The 14,561-nt window shown below is 41.8% G+C and overlaps 1 protein-coding gene across 3 annotated transcripts in view; it reads left to right on the plus strand.

Annotated features, from left to right (window-relative positions):
- Positions 1 to 14,561, plus strand: part of IL1RAPL1 (interleukin 1 receptor accessory protein like 1) — a 990,401-nt gene that overhangs the window by 961,505 nt on the left and 14,335 nt on the right. For all 3 annotated transcript variants that reach the window (XM_056861980.1, XM_056861979.1, XM_056861981.1), the window contains one exon: positions 9,139 to 9,282. In XM_056861980.1, the coding sequence (XP_056717958.1) occupies positions 9,139 to 9,282 (144 nt within the window). The remainder of the gene's footprint in view (positions 1 to 9,138; positions 9,283 to 14,561) is intronic.

The following is a 14,561-nucleotide window of genomic DNA, read 5'->3' on the forward strand; positions in this document are numbered from 1 at the left end:
AGCACCAAAAACTGTTTGGAACCAAGTCTATGGACAACCAAAGCAGTCCATCTTGTCATTGGCTTTCCCCAGGTCTATTTCTTACAAAATCTTACTGAAGGTTAGGAACCTGCTAGTATACATATCAACTATTTAAATAGGAAGCGTATCTCAAGTTCTTTCTCAGAATCCATTTGGGAAGTCAAACAGTCAGTACCTTTAAAAGCAAACCATATTTTTGTCCAATTTGCTGATTGCCTGTCACCACAATTTGAATGTTGTGTAGAGATTTTTTTTGCTTAACTTTGAAAGTGCTTGCATACAGTTCTAACAAGGCAAAGATGTTGGGAGACCCATAGCTGGCACTTCCCATTGTGTTTTGTTAATAAAAAATAGCTATATGGGGTCCTGTATAGGAACTTGAAGGGGAAGACAGGTGTTTCTACCCCACAATGTTTCACCAACCTCACCTTATTTGCCTTGGAAGGAAATAAGATGGGAACCCATTTGCTCTTTAAGTTAAAGATTAATTATAGACAGCACACAATTATTAATAGCAGGGAAGGCCTATTTCAGATTATATACCAGAATCCTCCTTGCTCAAGTCACATAGTGTGTGTTATGGCTGCTATGCCAGAAAATACTTTAATAGGAATCAAAGAAGAAGAAGAGTTGTTTCTTATACCCCACTTTTCTCTGCCTTTAAGGAGTCTCAAAGCAGCTTACAATTGCCTTCCCTTCGCCTCCCCACAACAGGCACCTTGTGAGGTAGGTGGGGCTGAAAGAGTTCTGAGAGAACTGTGACTAGCCCAAGGTCACCCAGCAGGCTTCATGTGGAGGAATGAGAAAACAAATCCAGTTCACCAGATTAGAGTCCACCACTCACGTGGAGGAGTGGGGAATCAAACCCGGTCCTCCAGTTTAGCTTCCACCGCTCTTAACCACTACACCATGCTGGCTCTCAGAATCTCAGAATTGGGTCCTTTACAAAACAGATTCATAAACTGAGGGTGGAACAGCGAACTGGATACTCAGGTACACTTATCCATTAAAAAGGCATTACAGTGTTTGATACAATAGCATCACTGTGTATCATGAAGTATGGAGTATTATCTTAGGCCGTTATGTGTAAAGCCTCTCAGGAAGCTAAGTAAGTAGTAGGTGTAAGGTTCTGAGAGCACTTCTTCATTTATTTACTTCTCTGTGCAAGTGCAGCTATTGATAAGTAAATTACCTCTGTGACACTGCTGAGGAGGTTTATCAAAAATTAAAACCAGGTGCAAATCAAAGATATATCCCAGAAGTGCATGTGATAATTATGGTAGGATTAGTGTAAAATGAATGCATTGATTACCCTTGATATCATTCATTATGTCTCGAGAATGCTGGTACTTTATTTTAATTAGCTGTTTCTTTCACTACGTTGCATGGTCAAACCATCCCAATAATAAGAAAAAAAGTGTACCCACTGGTCAAAATACTTGTAGCAACTCTTGTTTCAAATTGAAACAATTAAAAAAAAAGGCTCTCTACAACTGCAACAGCAATCAATGAGCTTTTCCCTTAGAGGAGATCTCAGCTTGTGCTACAGGGAAAAAAACCCTATTGTTAATTGCCTGTATCTAAATGATTGCCTTGCCCTCAAATGTTACTCTTTGGCACTCATTCATTTGTTGTGATTAACAGAATACTATTTCCCCTAGTGATTTTCCTCTGCCGTTTTTTAGAGCTCACTCTCAGTTTTTAAACAGGACAAGGTCTGTAATTTTAACATCACACAACAGAAAGGCTAGAACAGCCTGAAATGGCTCGCACCTTTTGTAAACATGCATACTGATATTAACTAACCAAATAACTAAACAAAAAGTTGTCTTACCCAATGTTATTATATTGAACATTACCCTTGTGGGTCAGGGGATATAGAAACTTCAGAACATGTCTTGATCCGCTGTTCCTTCTATGAAGAAGACCGCACAAGGGTTCTTTCCCCTTGGCTTAACTCTTTCCCTGACCACCCAGATGAGTTTCTGGCTAAGAAGCTCCTAACTGATGAAAAATCACAGTTTATACTCTTGACTGCTAAATTCTGTGCTGCAGCTATTAAAATATGTCGTACCCTGACAGGATAAAAGTAACAGAAATACTTTATTACTCAAAATATTAAGGGGGTCACACCAAGTTATACGATGTTTATATAAATTTTATTCATACATGTAATATGTAATTTTTAGGTTTAGATTATTTGTAGTAGCAGTAGTAGCTGTTGTTGTGGTTTTCTTATTATCTGTTGTGGCTGTTGTTTATTTGTTTTTTGCTGGTCAGTGACCATATTAATAAATTATTATTATTATTACCAAACATTAATTTAAATTTTTACCCTGACAGAAGTGCCCTTCCATCAGTGGATGGAGGGTGGGTTTTTTTTTTTATGATTCCCTCCTTCCACTGCCATCTCCAACACAGTTCATAAGGATCTCCTGTCCTGTAGGAGTAGAATTTAAGGGGGGGGGGGAATCTGTGGCCTAAAGCGGTAGAGTGGGTAGAGTCTTATTCTGTTAGCTTCATACAACTCAGAGTTTGTGGACCCAGGGGCAGGCAGGGGAGTGAGCCAGGGTGGGGGGAGGAAAAACCACATACGCTGTGTTGGGGAAAATTAGGCCACAGCTTTTATTGACTACAGCAGAAGGAGCACTGGCACAGTATGGGGGCAGATCCAACATCAGGCGACCCGCCTGATGGCCAGTGTTACACCCCCCAAGCCTGCCTGCCAGGAGGAAAAGCACCGAGTGGGATCTGTGCTGGCGTGAGCCGGTGCGTGATTCCACTGCCACCAGGTGGTGAGAGCCAGTCTGCAGCTCCCAAACTGGGCATGGCCCCCACCCCAAGACTCCTTATGGGGGTCCCCACAGAGGAGATGGGTGCCTCTTCCCAAGTGGATCTTCCCCAATACCCAAGCCATCACAATAGTGGGATGACCCAATGCTCCTATAACTGCAGCCAAACACTAAATAATAGCTTTCCATAGTGTTTTCACTGATGATGTTTCATGCTCTCTGTTGATTCTATAAAAGCATTATCTCTTTTGTTTTAATAAGCATAAGCATTTTGTTTCTGGTCCCTGAACCACCAACCATTCTACATACTTAGGGTGGGATGAGGTAGAATAGAAACAAATGTCTGAAATTTGGCAGGAATGATCCCTTGGATGAAAAGGATACAATCTGTGAGTATTTTGTCCCAGTTGCATGGGGGAAATATTTGCTGGAAGTGTATTTTTCCTTTACTTGCCTATGTTTTCTCTTATGTATCTCAAATTTGGCTAGCTGAATCCCACAAGTGACAGGGACAATTTCTAAAAGTAACAATAATTTTAATGGATTTTTTAAAAAATGAAAGCAAAATTCAAAAGTAGCTTTTGCACTCAATATTAAGAACTTAATTTTGTGCAGGGTGCCTCACATGCCTGAAGTAGTGTAGTTGTCTGGGATTTATGGCTAGCATTTGGGAAAATCGCAGAGGTAGTCCCAAAAAACCTGGATTCTGGTACACACTCGTGGTTTGTATTGATTGCTGGCCAAGCAAACGTTGTGCGTAAGACAAGGTGGCACAATCTGGAGAAAGTTAGGGATGACTGCATCCAATTCATTTCACTGGGACTTAATGGTATCAAGGGGGGGGGAGTGGATATAAAGTGGGAATATTGTAGCTTTATTAGTGAAAATTGCAAAAAAAAGTTTATCAAAAGACACTCTATGGTCCCAAAGGAGATGCTGTAGTAGCATATCCATTCAGCAACAGGCACATTGTTCAAGGAAATAAAATCCATGAAATCCTTTGAGTTTAATCGTATAATAATTCTAGGCTTATTTTTCCATGCTAGTATTTTCCCCATACCTTAATGTATCATCATTACAACAGGCACATAGATAGTGTATTTTGCACCTAGCAACCCGGCACATTAAATTCCCATATTCTGGTTACCATTGAACGGCTGCATCACATGTGGCATAAAGTGACAAACAGGGCTAGCCTGTGCTGTGCAATTTCCATTTCCATTTATTTCTGAAACCATTTTATTACTATTATAATGAAACTGTTGTAGGGTTTATTTATTTGAAGGAAACAAACATATTTTGCTTACAGATAAGAAATATTTCAAATATGTGGACAGTCCTGATCTTAAAATTGTAGAGCGTGAAGATATTTCCATTACATATGGAAAAACAAACCCTTTGTTCAAAAAACAAAATCATATTTTAATTGCATTTTCTTTACTTTTAGAGAACAGTGAAGTTATAAAAAGCTGTATGCATCACAGGAACAAAAGTGTAAACATACTTAGGTAGTAAAAATAATATTATTGCTTATGTTCCCCCCCCCCCAGCTTCTTATTTATTTAATTGAATATGTTATATTGTATAGTTATGGCGGAATAGTGTAAAGAAAATTCATATGTAACATTAGGGTTAAAAATCTCTAACAAAAGTTTATGGGAAGTCAGTGAAGATCAGGAATCTTGAGGTAACTAATGACTCATCTCAGTATCATCTGTAGGCAGGAGTAGATTGACAGCCCATTACTGAAGGGGGGGGCAGTTAGGCAGCGCCAAGGAGCAGCGCAGCCATGCTGCCTCCACAGAGGCTACCTGACCACTGAAAATTAAATAAAAGGAATTTAAAATATAAAAGAAGGAAAATGTCCCCACTGAAAACAGTGAGGCTAAGACTCCAAATAAGGTGTCAAAGGTGCTGTGGGAAGGGGTGTTACCAGGGCAAAAGGGGGTAGGAAGCTGCCTAAAAGAAGCTCCACCCCTGGGAACACTTCCCAGGATGCTGGTGCGGGGACTTGTGCCACTGGAACACTGCCCGAGTCCCAAGCTGTGGCAAGCCATCCTGGCACCAGTGTGTATGCTACCCATGATGCCATAAGTGCCCCTTATCACAGATTAAATGGGCATTTACGCTGGTGCGGGGACAAGCTGGCTCCTAAGGAACTTTGCCCCTCCCTTCAGGATTGCAGCCTTAGTAGTTTTGCCCTGGGCAAATGTCTAGGCTAAGCATCAAGGCTCACTGCCACACATGCTCTACTGGGGCAACCCTGGTCCCAGCGGAGGCCCATACATGTGGATGTGAGCTTTTGCTGCGAGCAGGTTACATGGCCCCTGGGCTGGGTGCATACCACCAGCATGACAAGTGGGGTGCTTGCTGCCAGCCTTGTGGGCAAACAGGTCACTGTGCTTACCTCGGCAAGCAGGCAGGTGGGTGGAGTATATGGTCCAGTGCAGCAAGCAAACTGGCAGGGCGTTCGCCGCTAGCACAACAAGTCAGCCACCCTAGCTAGCACCACGGCAGCCTGCTTACTTCTTTCTCCTTTCTCTCCTTCATTGGGGCAAGATGGGGAGCAGAACCCCTTTCCGGGCCCTTTTCATCCCATTCTACCCTTGACTGGGTGGGGCAGCTTCATGGCAGGCAATCAGCTGCAAAGCAGTCAGAAGGCGTCCTCCACTAATCTACTGCAGCTTATTTTATTATTTCTGTTTTGCAGAATTCATACCCCACCTTTTTGCCATCATAAGGGTCATCATAAGGGCAGCTAAAGATTAAAACATCCCTAATAAAACCACATCTTAGAAGTCATTAAAACCAACAAACACATTATTAAAACAATTCAAAACAAAGCTAAAATGCATACAAACACATAAAAACAACAGGAAGGGGACAGATGAATTTCCCTGGTAAGAGTATTCCAGAATTTTGGTGCCATGACTGAGACATCCCTCTCCAGGGTTGCAACCAGCCTAATCTTAAAGGTGGGGATAACTGAAGCAAGGCCTCAGATAATGGTCATAGCAGTTGGGTACTTTCATAAGGGAGTAGGTGGTCCTTCAGGTTTGTTGGTCCCAAATCATATGGGGCTTTAAAGGTCAACAAAAGTACCTTGAATTGTGCTCAGAAATAGATTGGGAGCTAGTGTTGATGGGCCAGGACTGGAGTGATATGGACCCTGTGATCCACTCCAAGCAACATCCTGGCTGCAGCATTCTGCACCAACTGAAGTTTCTGAACACTTTTCAAGGGCAGCCCCACATAGAGCGCATTACGTTAATCTTAATTAGATGGAACCAGGACAGGCAAGCCGGTGATCCTGATTTTTCTATCCAGGAAAGGTCACAGCTGGCTAACCAGTTGAAGCTGGTAAAGGGCACTTCTGGGCACAGCTGCCTCCTACTTATCTAGAAGTAGGCCTGGGTCCAAGAGCACCACTAGACTGGGGATTTGTTTCTCCACAGGGAGTGCAACTCCATCCAGAATGGGTGACATGTTAAATCATGGGCCAGATCTTCCACTCACCAGTAGTACTTCCATCTTCTCAGGATTACACTTCTGTTTATTAGCCCACATCCATACCAAGCAAACTGCCTCCAGGAACTGGTTTAGGGTTTCTGCAGACTCCTTGGGATAAGCTGGATACATGAGATAGAGCTGAGTGTCATCCTCATATTGGTGACAACCCAGCCCAAATCTCCAAATGACAATCCCCCCGCAGTTTCATGTAGATGTTAAAGAGCATAGTGGACCAGTTTATTGCCCCAGGTGCTACTCTGAAGTTGCTGATGCTGCCTATTGCAACCCCAGAGGCCAGCAGCCTTGTGGCTAAGAATACCCCTGTCTGTGGTTGAAACCAGGGTGCTCTATTTCCTGCTTAACTTTCCTTGAACCAATGAGGCTTATTTCACACACATTGGTGGTCCCAATAATCTTTGTACGAGTGTATTAATTAGGGTTGCCAACAGCCAGGTAATAGCAGAAGCTCTCCTGCTATTAAAACTGATCTCCAGCCGATAGAGATCAGTTCACCTGGAGAAAATGGCCGCTTTGGCAATTGGACTCTATGGCATTGAAGTCCCTCCCCTCCTCAAACCCCGCCCTCCTCAGGCTCCACCTCAAAAATCTCCCGCCAATGGCGAAGAGGGACCTGGCAACCATAGATTTAAAGCATGAAGTCAATGGCAACACCATTGATCTCCCAATATATTTGCAAAGAAGCAACTAGCGAGTGTACTATTAGACCTACATGACATTTGTAGCAATAGAACAGCCATACAAATTGATGGTGTCACAGTTATCATCTAGTATCTAGTAAAAATAAGTTTTTGAAAATTTACTTTTTCAGTTATTACTGCATTTACAGCACTATCTTTTTTTATTTTGCATTCTCTTTCAATTTGTGTTTTCATCTGTCAAACTCTATTTTTACTAATTTTTCATCCCAGCCAAATCAATTTTTAAAAGCTAGAAATAATGTGACCCGTTACAATTTTTTTAGGAGGGAGAGAAAATGAGAAATGATTTTTTTTGCCTCTAATCTCAATACAGCAATTAACAATTACTAGAGCCTTATGACATTAACAGTGCAATCCTAAAGGGCTTTGGAGGTGGTGTGACCTCAGCGCCAGCATAAATGCCACTTGCGCTGTCCAAATGGGCATTTATGCCGACACTGGGCCACTTATGCCAGTGCCGGGGAATGGTGGGAAGCACCACACATGGGTGCTGGCACAGCCACCGCAGCAGCATACCTCCAGTGCAGGGGCTCGTGCTGGCACCAAGGGGGCATCCTAGGGGCCAGGGCTGACATTAGTCAGCTCCCTGAGGCCTTTCGCCCCAGGAACACCCCCTTTGCCAGTGCAAACTTATGCCAGTAAAAATGGTGGTGCAGCCTGTGGAACTGCATACAGCAGTCTCATGGGCTTCAGGGAATTTTCCTGTGTGGCTTGCTGGCCATGGCGCAGCAAGCCACTCAGGAGGCGGCGCAATCGAGCCATGGCTGCACCATCCCCGTGTTGCTGCAACTATCCCCACTTAGGATTGCACTGATTGTGGTATATCTTTCATTTTACCATTTCTCATCACATTCTTAATAGTAAAACTAACAGCCCATTCCTGAGCTTTTGGTGGCCAGGGACGGCGAGGAGGAGATGCCACTGCGGCACCTCTTAAGCCATTCCACAGGCACCAAAAGCTTGACAAAAGCCTTTTAAAGGCTTTTTTCTTTTAAAATGGGGCTTTTCGCCCCATTGAAAATAGCGAGGCTGCACCTGCTAAAAAGCAGGCACAGCCTCACTCTTCTCCCCGCCAGCATACCCGGGGTGAAAGGGGACAGGAGGCTGCCTACAGGCAGCCCCACACCCTGGAATGCCTTGGGAATGCCCGCCGGGATGCCCTCTGGAACACCAGCACGGGACTTTAAGCCAGTGGGACACCAGCGGAAGGCCCCAGCAGCTTCCCCGGGGTGGTACTGCCACAGCAGCCCCAGGAGACCAGCATCCAGGCCTCCCCACTGGTGTTGGGGCCCCTTACGGTGGCGTAAGTAGCCCGGATACCAGTGTGGGGGTCCCCAAAGCAGGCGCAGCCCCTTCTTGGCCTCCTGAGGACTTTTGTCCTCAAAAGTCAGGAATGCACTGTAATAGTACAATGTACTCAAAGTGATCATTTAAGTAATACCACTAAGGAGATTTCTGTTGACTGACAGATACAACTGCATTCGTTCTTGCCTTTTTCATCTTTGGAAACTGAGTGATCTCAATCCATCATGTATTCTCCCATGGAACAAAGTAGCACAATAAATTGGTCCCATTCCAAGTTTGAATGTCAGAAATGACAAATTGGGATGATTTGCAACATCTGAAACAAAAAGGCAAAGCTGTTTATAGAGAGCTGGGGGGGGGGAGATGAATTGCATATCAACAGGGAATAGTGTCAATGAAATTAACACACAACCAAACCAGGAGATTCTGGGAGACATGGACTAATTTGTCTTCTCATATTTACATTCGTAAAAGGAAAAAATGATGTCTTAACTTTATCCTACATGATTGACAAAAATGTATTCAGGAATGCAGCCTTACAAGTGAATTGCTGTGTGTATCCCATATGCCTGTTTTGCCAATGTTTAACAAAAAGATAACATTTTTGATTGTTTATGATTCTACAATATATCCGTGCAAATCAAACATGGAAGCACATGGCCTGCATTCATAATGGAAAACCAAATGTATTATATATGAAAAATATTAGAGGGTGTCTCCCCCCCCCCACCAGACTTTGATATAAATAACTGCAGAACGTGGCGGTGATTATGTTTTACAATTCTTTGCAGAGCTAATGTACACAGTTGAACTTGCTGGTGGACTTGGTGCTATTCTGCTGCTTCTTATTTGTTTAGTGACTATTTACAAATGCTACAAGATTGAGATTATGCTATTCTACCGGAATCATTTTGGTGCTGAAGAACTAGATGGAGGTAAGCAAGCAAGCTACTTTTGTACATTTCCCCCCACTTTTCTGTGGAACAAATTTCTTTTTTTTCCCTTCCTTTTTTTTAACTAAGGTGCTAATTTTTAATATTCTGAATCTTATTTTAAAAAAGAAAAAAGAAATTGAGGCAGCAGACCTGCATTGCATCTCTTGGCTTACATTAGGTAATGAATCAAAATTGTTCTAGACAGAATGTGAGTTTTTATGAGGGGTGTGCATTCACCTATTCCTGAGCTGAAATTAAGTGTTGAAATTAGCTGTTTCAGTTTGACCCAAAGCACTCCCAGGTGAAGTCCAGTGTTGGCACTGACCCAGCTGGGCTCACTGGCTACCTTCCTTGTCCCAAGCTCAAAGGCTGGGGATATGATAGCCTCCTGACTGGCTGCTGAGTTCTTCCTCATCCCTCTTGTCTCTCCAGGTAGGGCCAGAGGCAACAGGGAAACCCCCAGACAACAACAGAAAATAAGTACAATAAAAAAACCAACAGTGTGTGAAAGCTATTTAAAAAAATGCTCTGCCTGTGGATTAATTAAATTCATGTCATCTGAAACTACATAAACATAATGGTATAAATAAAGTGTGGGAAAATCCTACATTATCAAGTTGATATTATACTAGCCATATATAACCATGGATGTTATGGGGGGTGGGGTCACAGAATATGACTATGAGGTACAGTGGCCATTTTCATTGTATTTATTCAGCCTCAAATGAAATCCATCTTGAGTAAACCTGACTTAATTTTCTCTAGCAGAGAATTCCCATTCACAGTGATTATTTTAGTGAGGTTGGAAGTTATGATTATAAAGACTTAACAAAATGTAAAATTCACCTCCAAAAATCCACCCTGCACAACAACATTTATCTTCTTAAAGGTGATAGGTATAATTACTGACTTGTTCTAATTTATTAGGCATTTTGATAGAGGTGAAAATTCATTTATTAATCTTAAGGTTCAGGAACTGAGTGAAATAGATTATACAAATCAGTAATGTAACATAAGAACATAAGAAAGGCCATGCTGGATCACACCAAGGTCCATCAAGTCTGGCAGTCTTTTCACACAGTGGCCAACCAGGTGCCTCTAGGAAGCCAACAAAGAAGACAACGGCAGCAGCATTGTCCTGCCTGTGTTCCAAAGCTCCTAATATAATAGGCATGCTCATCTGATCCTGGAGAGAACAGGAATGGATTGTGACCAGTGTCCATTTTTACTAGCAGCCATGAATAGCCCTCTCCTCCATGAACTTGTCCACACCCCTCTTAATGCCTTCCAAGTTGGCAGCCATCACCACATCTTGGGGCAGGGAGTTCCACAATTTAACTATGCATTGTGTGAAGAAATACTTCCTTTTATCTGTTTTGAATCTGTCAGTCTCCAGTTTCAGCAGATGACCCCGCATTCTAGTATTATGAGGGAGAAAAGCTTCTCCCTGTCCACTCTCTTCATATGATGCATAACTTTACAGACCTCTATCATATGAAGTGCCTTCTTTCCAAGCTAAACTACCCTAAGCATTTTAACCGCTCCTCATAGGGCAGTTGCTCTAGTCCCCTGATCATTTTGGTTGCTCTTTTCTGCAACTTCTCAAGCTCTGCAATATCCTTTCTTAGGTGTGGTGACCAGAACTGTACACAGTATTCCAAGTGGGGTCTCACCATAGATTTGTACAAGGGCAATATGATATCAGCTGTTTTGCCTTTTTCACAGCAGCTGCACCCTGGGTTGACATCTTCATTGAGCTATCCACTACCACCCCAAGATCCTTTTCTTGGTTTGTCACTGCCAGCACAGATCCCATCAGTATATATGTGAGGTTGGGATTTTTTGCCCCAATATGCATCACTTTACACTTGCTCACATTGAATCTCATTTGCCATTTTAATGCCCATTCTTCCAGTTTGTAGAGATCCTTTTGGAGCTCTTCACACTCTGATTTTGTTTTAACCACCCTAAATAATTTGGTGTCATCTGCAAACTTGGCCGCCTTGCTGTTCACCCCCAACTCCAGGTCACTGAAGGACAGGTTGAAAAGCACCAGTCCCAACACAGATCCCAGAGGGACTCCACTGCTCACTTCCCTCCATTGTAAGAACTGACCATTGATTCCTACTCTCTGCTTCCTATTTTTCAACCAGCTCTCAATCAAAAGAGGACTTGTCCTCTTATCCCATGACTATGAAGGTTGCTTAGCAGTTTTGGCGAGGGACTTTGTCAAAAGCCTTTTGGAAATCCAAATACACAACGTCCAGAGGCTCATTCCTGTTCACATGCTTATTGACACTTTCAAAAATCTCTAATAGGTTAATGAGACAGGACCTACCTTTTCAGAAACGTTGTTGGGTTTTGCTCAGCAGGACTTGCTCGCCTATATGCGTAACAACTCTATCTTTAATAATGCTTTCCATTAATTTACCTGGAACAGACGTTAAGCTAACTGGCCTGTAATTTTCTGGGTCCCCCCAGAACCTTTTTATAAATGGGTGTTACATTGGCCATTCTCCAATCCTCCAAGCCTCTGGTACAGAGGCTGATTTAAGGACATGTTACATATCATTGTTAGGAGTTCAGCAATTTCCCATTTGAGTTTCTGAATAACTCTAGGATGAATACCGTCTGGTCCCTGTGACTTGTTAGTTTGCACTTAGTCAACACGTTCTAGGACTTCCTGCCTGGTTACCACTATTTGCCCCAGTTCCTCATTCTCCCCTCCCCAAAACCTCTGTTCAGGTGAAGGAATCTGCCGTTATCTTCAACAGTGATGAGAAGAATTCATTTAGTTTCTCAGCAATCGCTTTATCCTCCCTTATTGTTTCTTTACTCCCATTGTCCTCCAATGGTCCCACTGCTACCCTAGCTGGTTTCCTACTCCTAATGAACTTAAAGAATTTCTTATTGTTGGTCTTGATGTATTTAGTGATATGTCCCTCAAAATCTTTTTTGCATCTCTGATTGTTTGCTTGCATTTCCTTTGTGCAAGTTTTTGTTTGCTTTTGTTTGCCTCGTTTGGGCAATCCTTTCAGTCTCTGAAGAAAGCCTTTTTTTCTAATTGCTTCCTTCACCTTACCCTTTAACCATGGTGGTGACCTCTTGGACTTACTACCACCTTACCTGACCTGCAGTATACAGTCTAGCTGAGCCTCTAGTAATGTGGACTAAGTAACCCCCAAGCCTTTTCCAGAGGTTTAACCCTCCTAACTGTTCTTTTCAACTTCCTCTTTACCAGGTTTCTCATTTTAGAGGAGTTTCCTCTTTTAAAGACAAAGGTAATTGTGTGAGATTTCCCAGGCACTTTCCCACATACTTATAAATTAAATTGGATGCCACTGTGGTCACTATTGCCAACTGAAGAGTGTGTAAAGAGGCAGGGATTCAAGTGCTTCCTGCTTCCTGCTTCTTCAGAGCAAAAGAAAGGCTTTTTAAAGCCTTTAGTCTTGGATTTCTCCCCCCCCCCTTCCTTCAGGTTGCTCCGTTTTTTGTGTTTTGTTCCTAAAATGCTTTTTTTTAATGCGGCAGTTGGGTCTGGGGGGAAGGAGATCTTCTCTCAGGGTGAGTACTGTGAAGTCAGCCAATTACAGAGCAGCATTTGAACTTGGGAGACTTTGGGAGACTTCTTTTCTGTATTCATGCCTCCATTAGCACACAGTTTTGTCCCTGATCATTCCAGCCAATGCAGACAGTTTCCCCCAACACGGGTTACTTTGATCCTGGCTGAAACGGGGAATAAAGGAGGTTAAAGTCACCATGCATAAACGACCTATGCCTATTTCTATATTTCTGTACCATCTATGTAAAATGTTCCATTTTAACATCATTTATATGAAAAATAGATGTTGATTTTAATGGTAATACATCTGTTAGTTTTGTCTTGAGTGTGAACCCACATCAGAAACTATATTTTTTAAATCAGAACTGTGTGTCCATAAAATTTAGTGATATTTTAGTAGTAACATAATAGCAGCAATCAGCAGTGAAGATACCCCTTGTGACAAGGGTTACCAATAGGCCTGGAGAAATGTCTCCTTTACACAGACTCAGTATGTAAAAATAGGCAGTCGAAGTTTTTCATGGCATGGTGAATAACATCACCTGGTAAATAAAATCCCATTAAACCTCTCTTAAAGAGACAGGACTTTTTTTTTCTACAGGCATTTGGCAACACTATGTGGGGCCAAAATAAGGATGAGACAGATGCCTTTTGGCACCATTGGAGGAAGATTAGACTTAGGGGTCTGTAGTAACCCAACAATTTCCTTTTAAAAGGCAAATCATGCTATATATGAAACAATTATTTAAGCTGCTATTTAAACTGCACAAATAAACATATAAGCTGCTTTATGCTGGTCCATTCTGCTACTGAACTAGGCTCTTTATTGCATTTACAGTAATGACTAGGATATCTATTGATTTGCAGATGACACTTGGCAATATTTATGTCTCATATTCATGGAACTTGTTTGCTTGGAAGACACAGATGCTACATACTTTCTTCCTACGCTGACAATAGCATTGGAATCTGCTCATATACACATCTGGGTATATAGCAATGTATTTTTGCTATACGGCTGTGAAAGCTTTAGCAATGTTTTCAAATAAATGGGATGGGCTGCATTTGGCATAAATTAATGTTTTGTTCTTTCTTTGGCAACGTTGCAACTTCTGTTTGCTTGTTTGTTTTATGGCACCTTTGTGTCACTGTAACTCATATAATTTATACACAATGCATGCAAAACAGACATCAGTTTTAATGGCATATATCTATTGCATGTTGTGGGAAAGGACAAGCTCTGCATCATTCTAAGTCTATAGAAATAATAACATAACCTTACTTTTTAAATAGAACAAGAGTTTTCACATTCCTACATTTAGTAAAAGCTAAGCTCCTTGAATTAGCATTTGTCCCATATTTATGTCTCTATCATTTAAGTGATTGTTGAGCTCCAAATCTCACAAGAGCTTTTAATTTTTCCACTCAGTTAGACTGACATCTAATACTGTAATGCAATGTCTAGAGACTTGTGTTCCAAGCATTGCAGCAGTAAGGTTTAATTTAAATTCTTTGCAGTAATAAGGGAAATTAAGAAGTATTTTCTAAAGTTATTAGAATAAAACTAAGCAAATATCTAACATTAATAATAGAACATTAAGTTTGGTACTAGCTCATTTAAATAGCTTCTTATCTCATGTTTCCATCAGCCTCAGATTTGACAACTGGGAAGGGGGGTTGTAAAAAAATCATGATAAAAACATTTTGTTATTGTGCT

Source organism: Euleptes europaea, chromosome 16 (assembly GCF_029931775.1).
Source record: "Euleptes europaea isolate rEulEur1 chromosome 16, rEulEur1.hap1, whole genome shotgun sequence".
Taxonomy (NCBI): Eukaryota; Metazoa; Chordata; class Lepidosauria; order Squamata; family Sphaerodactylidae; genus Euleptes; species Euleptes europaea.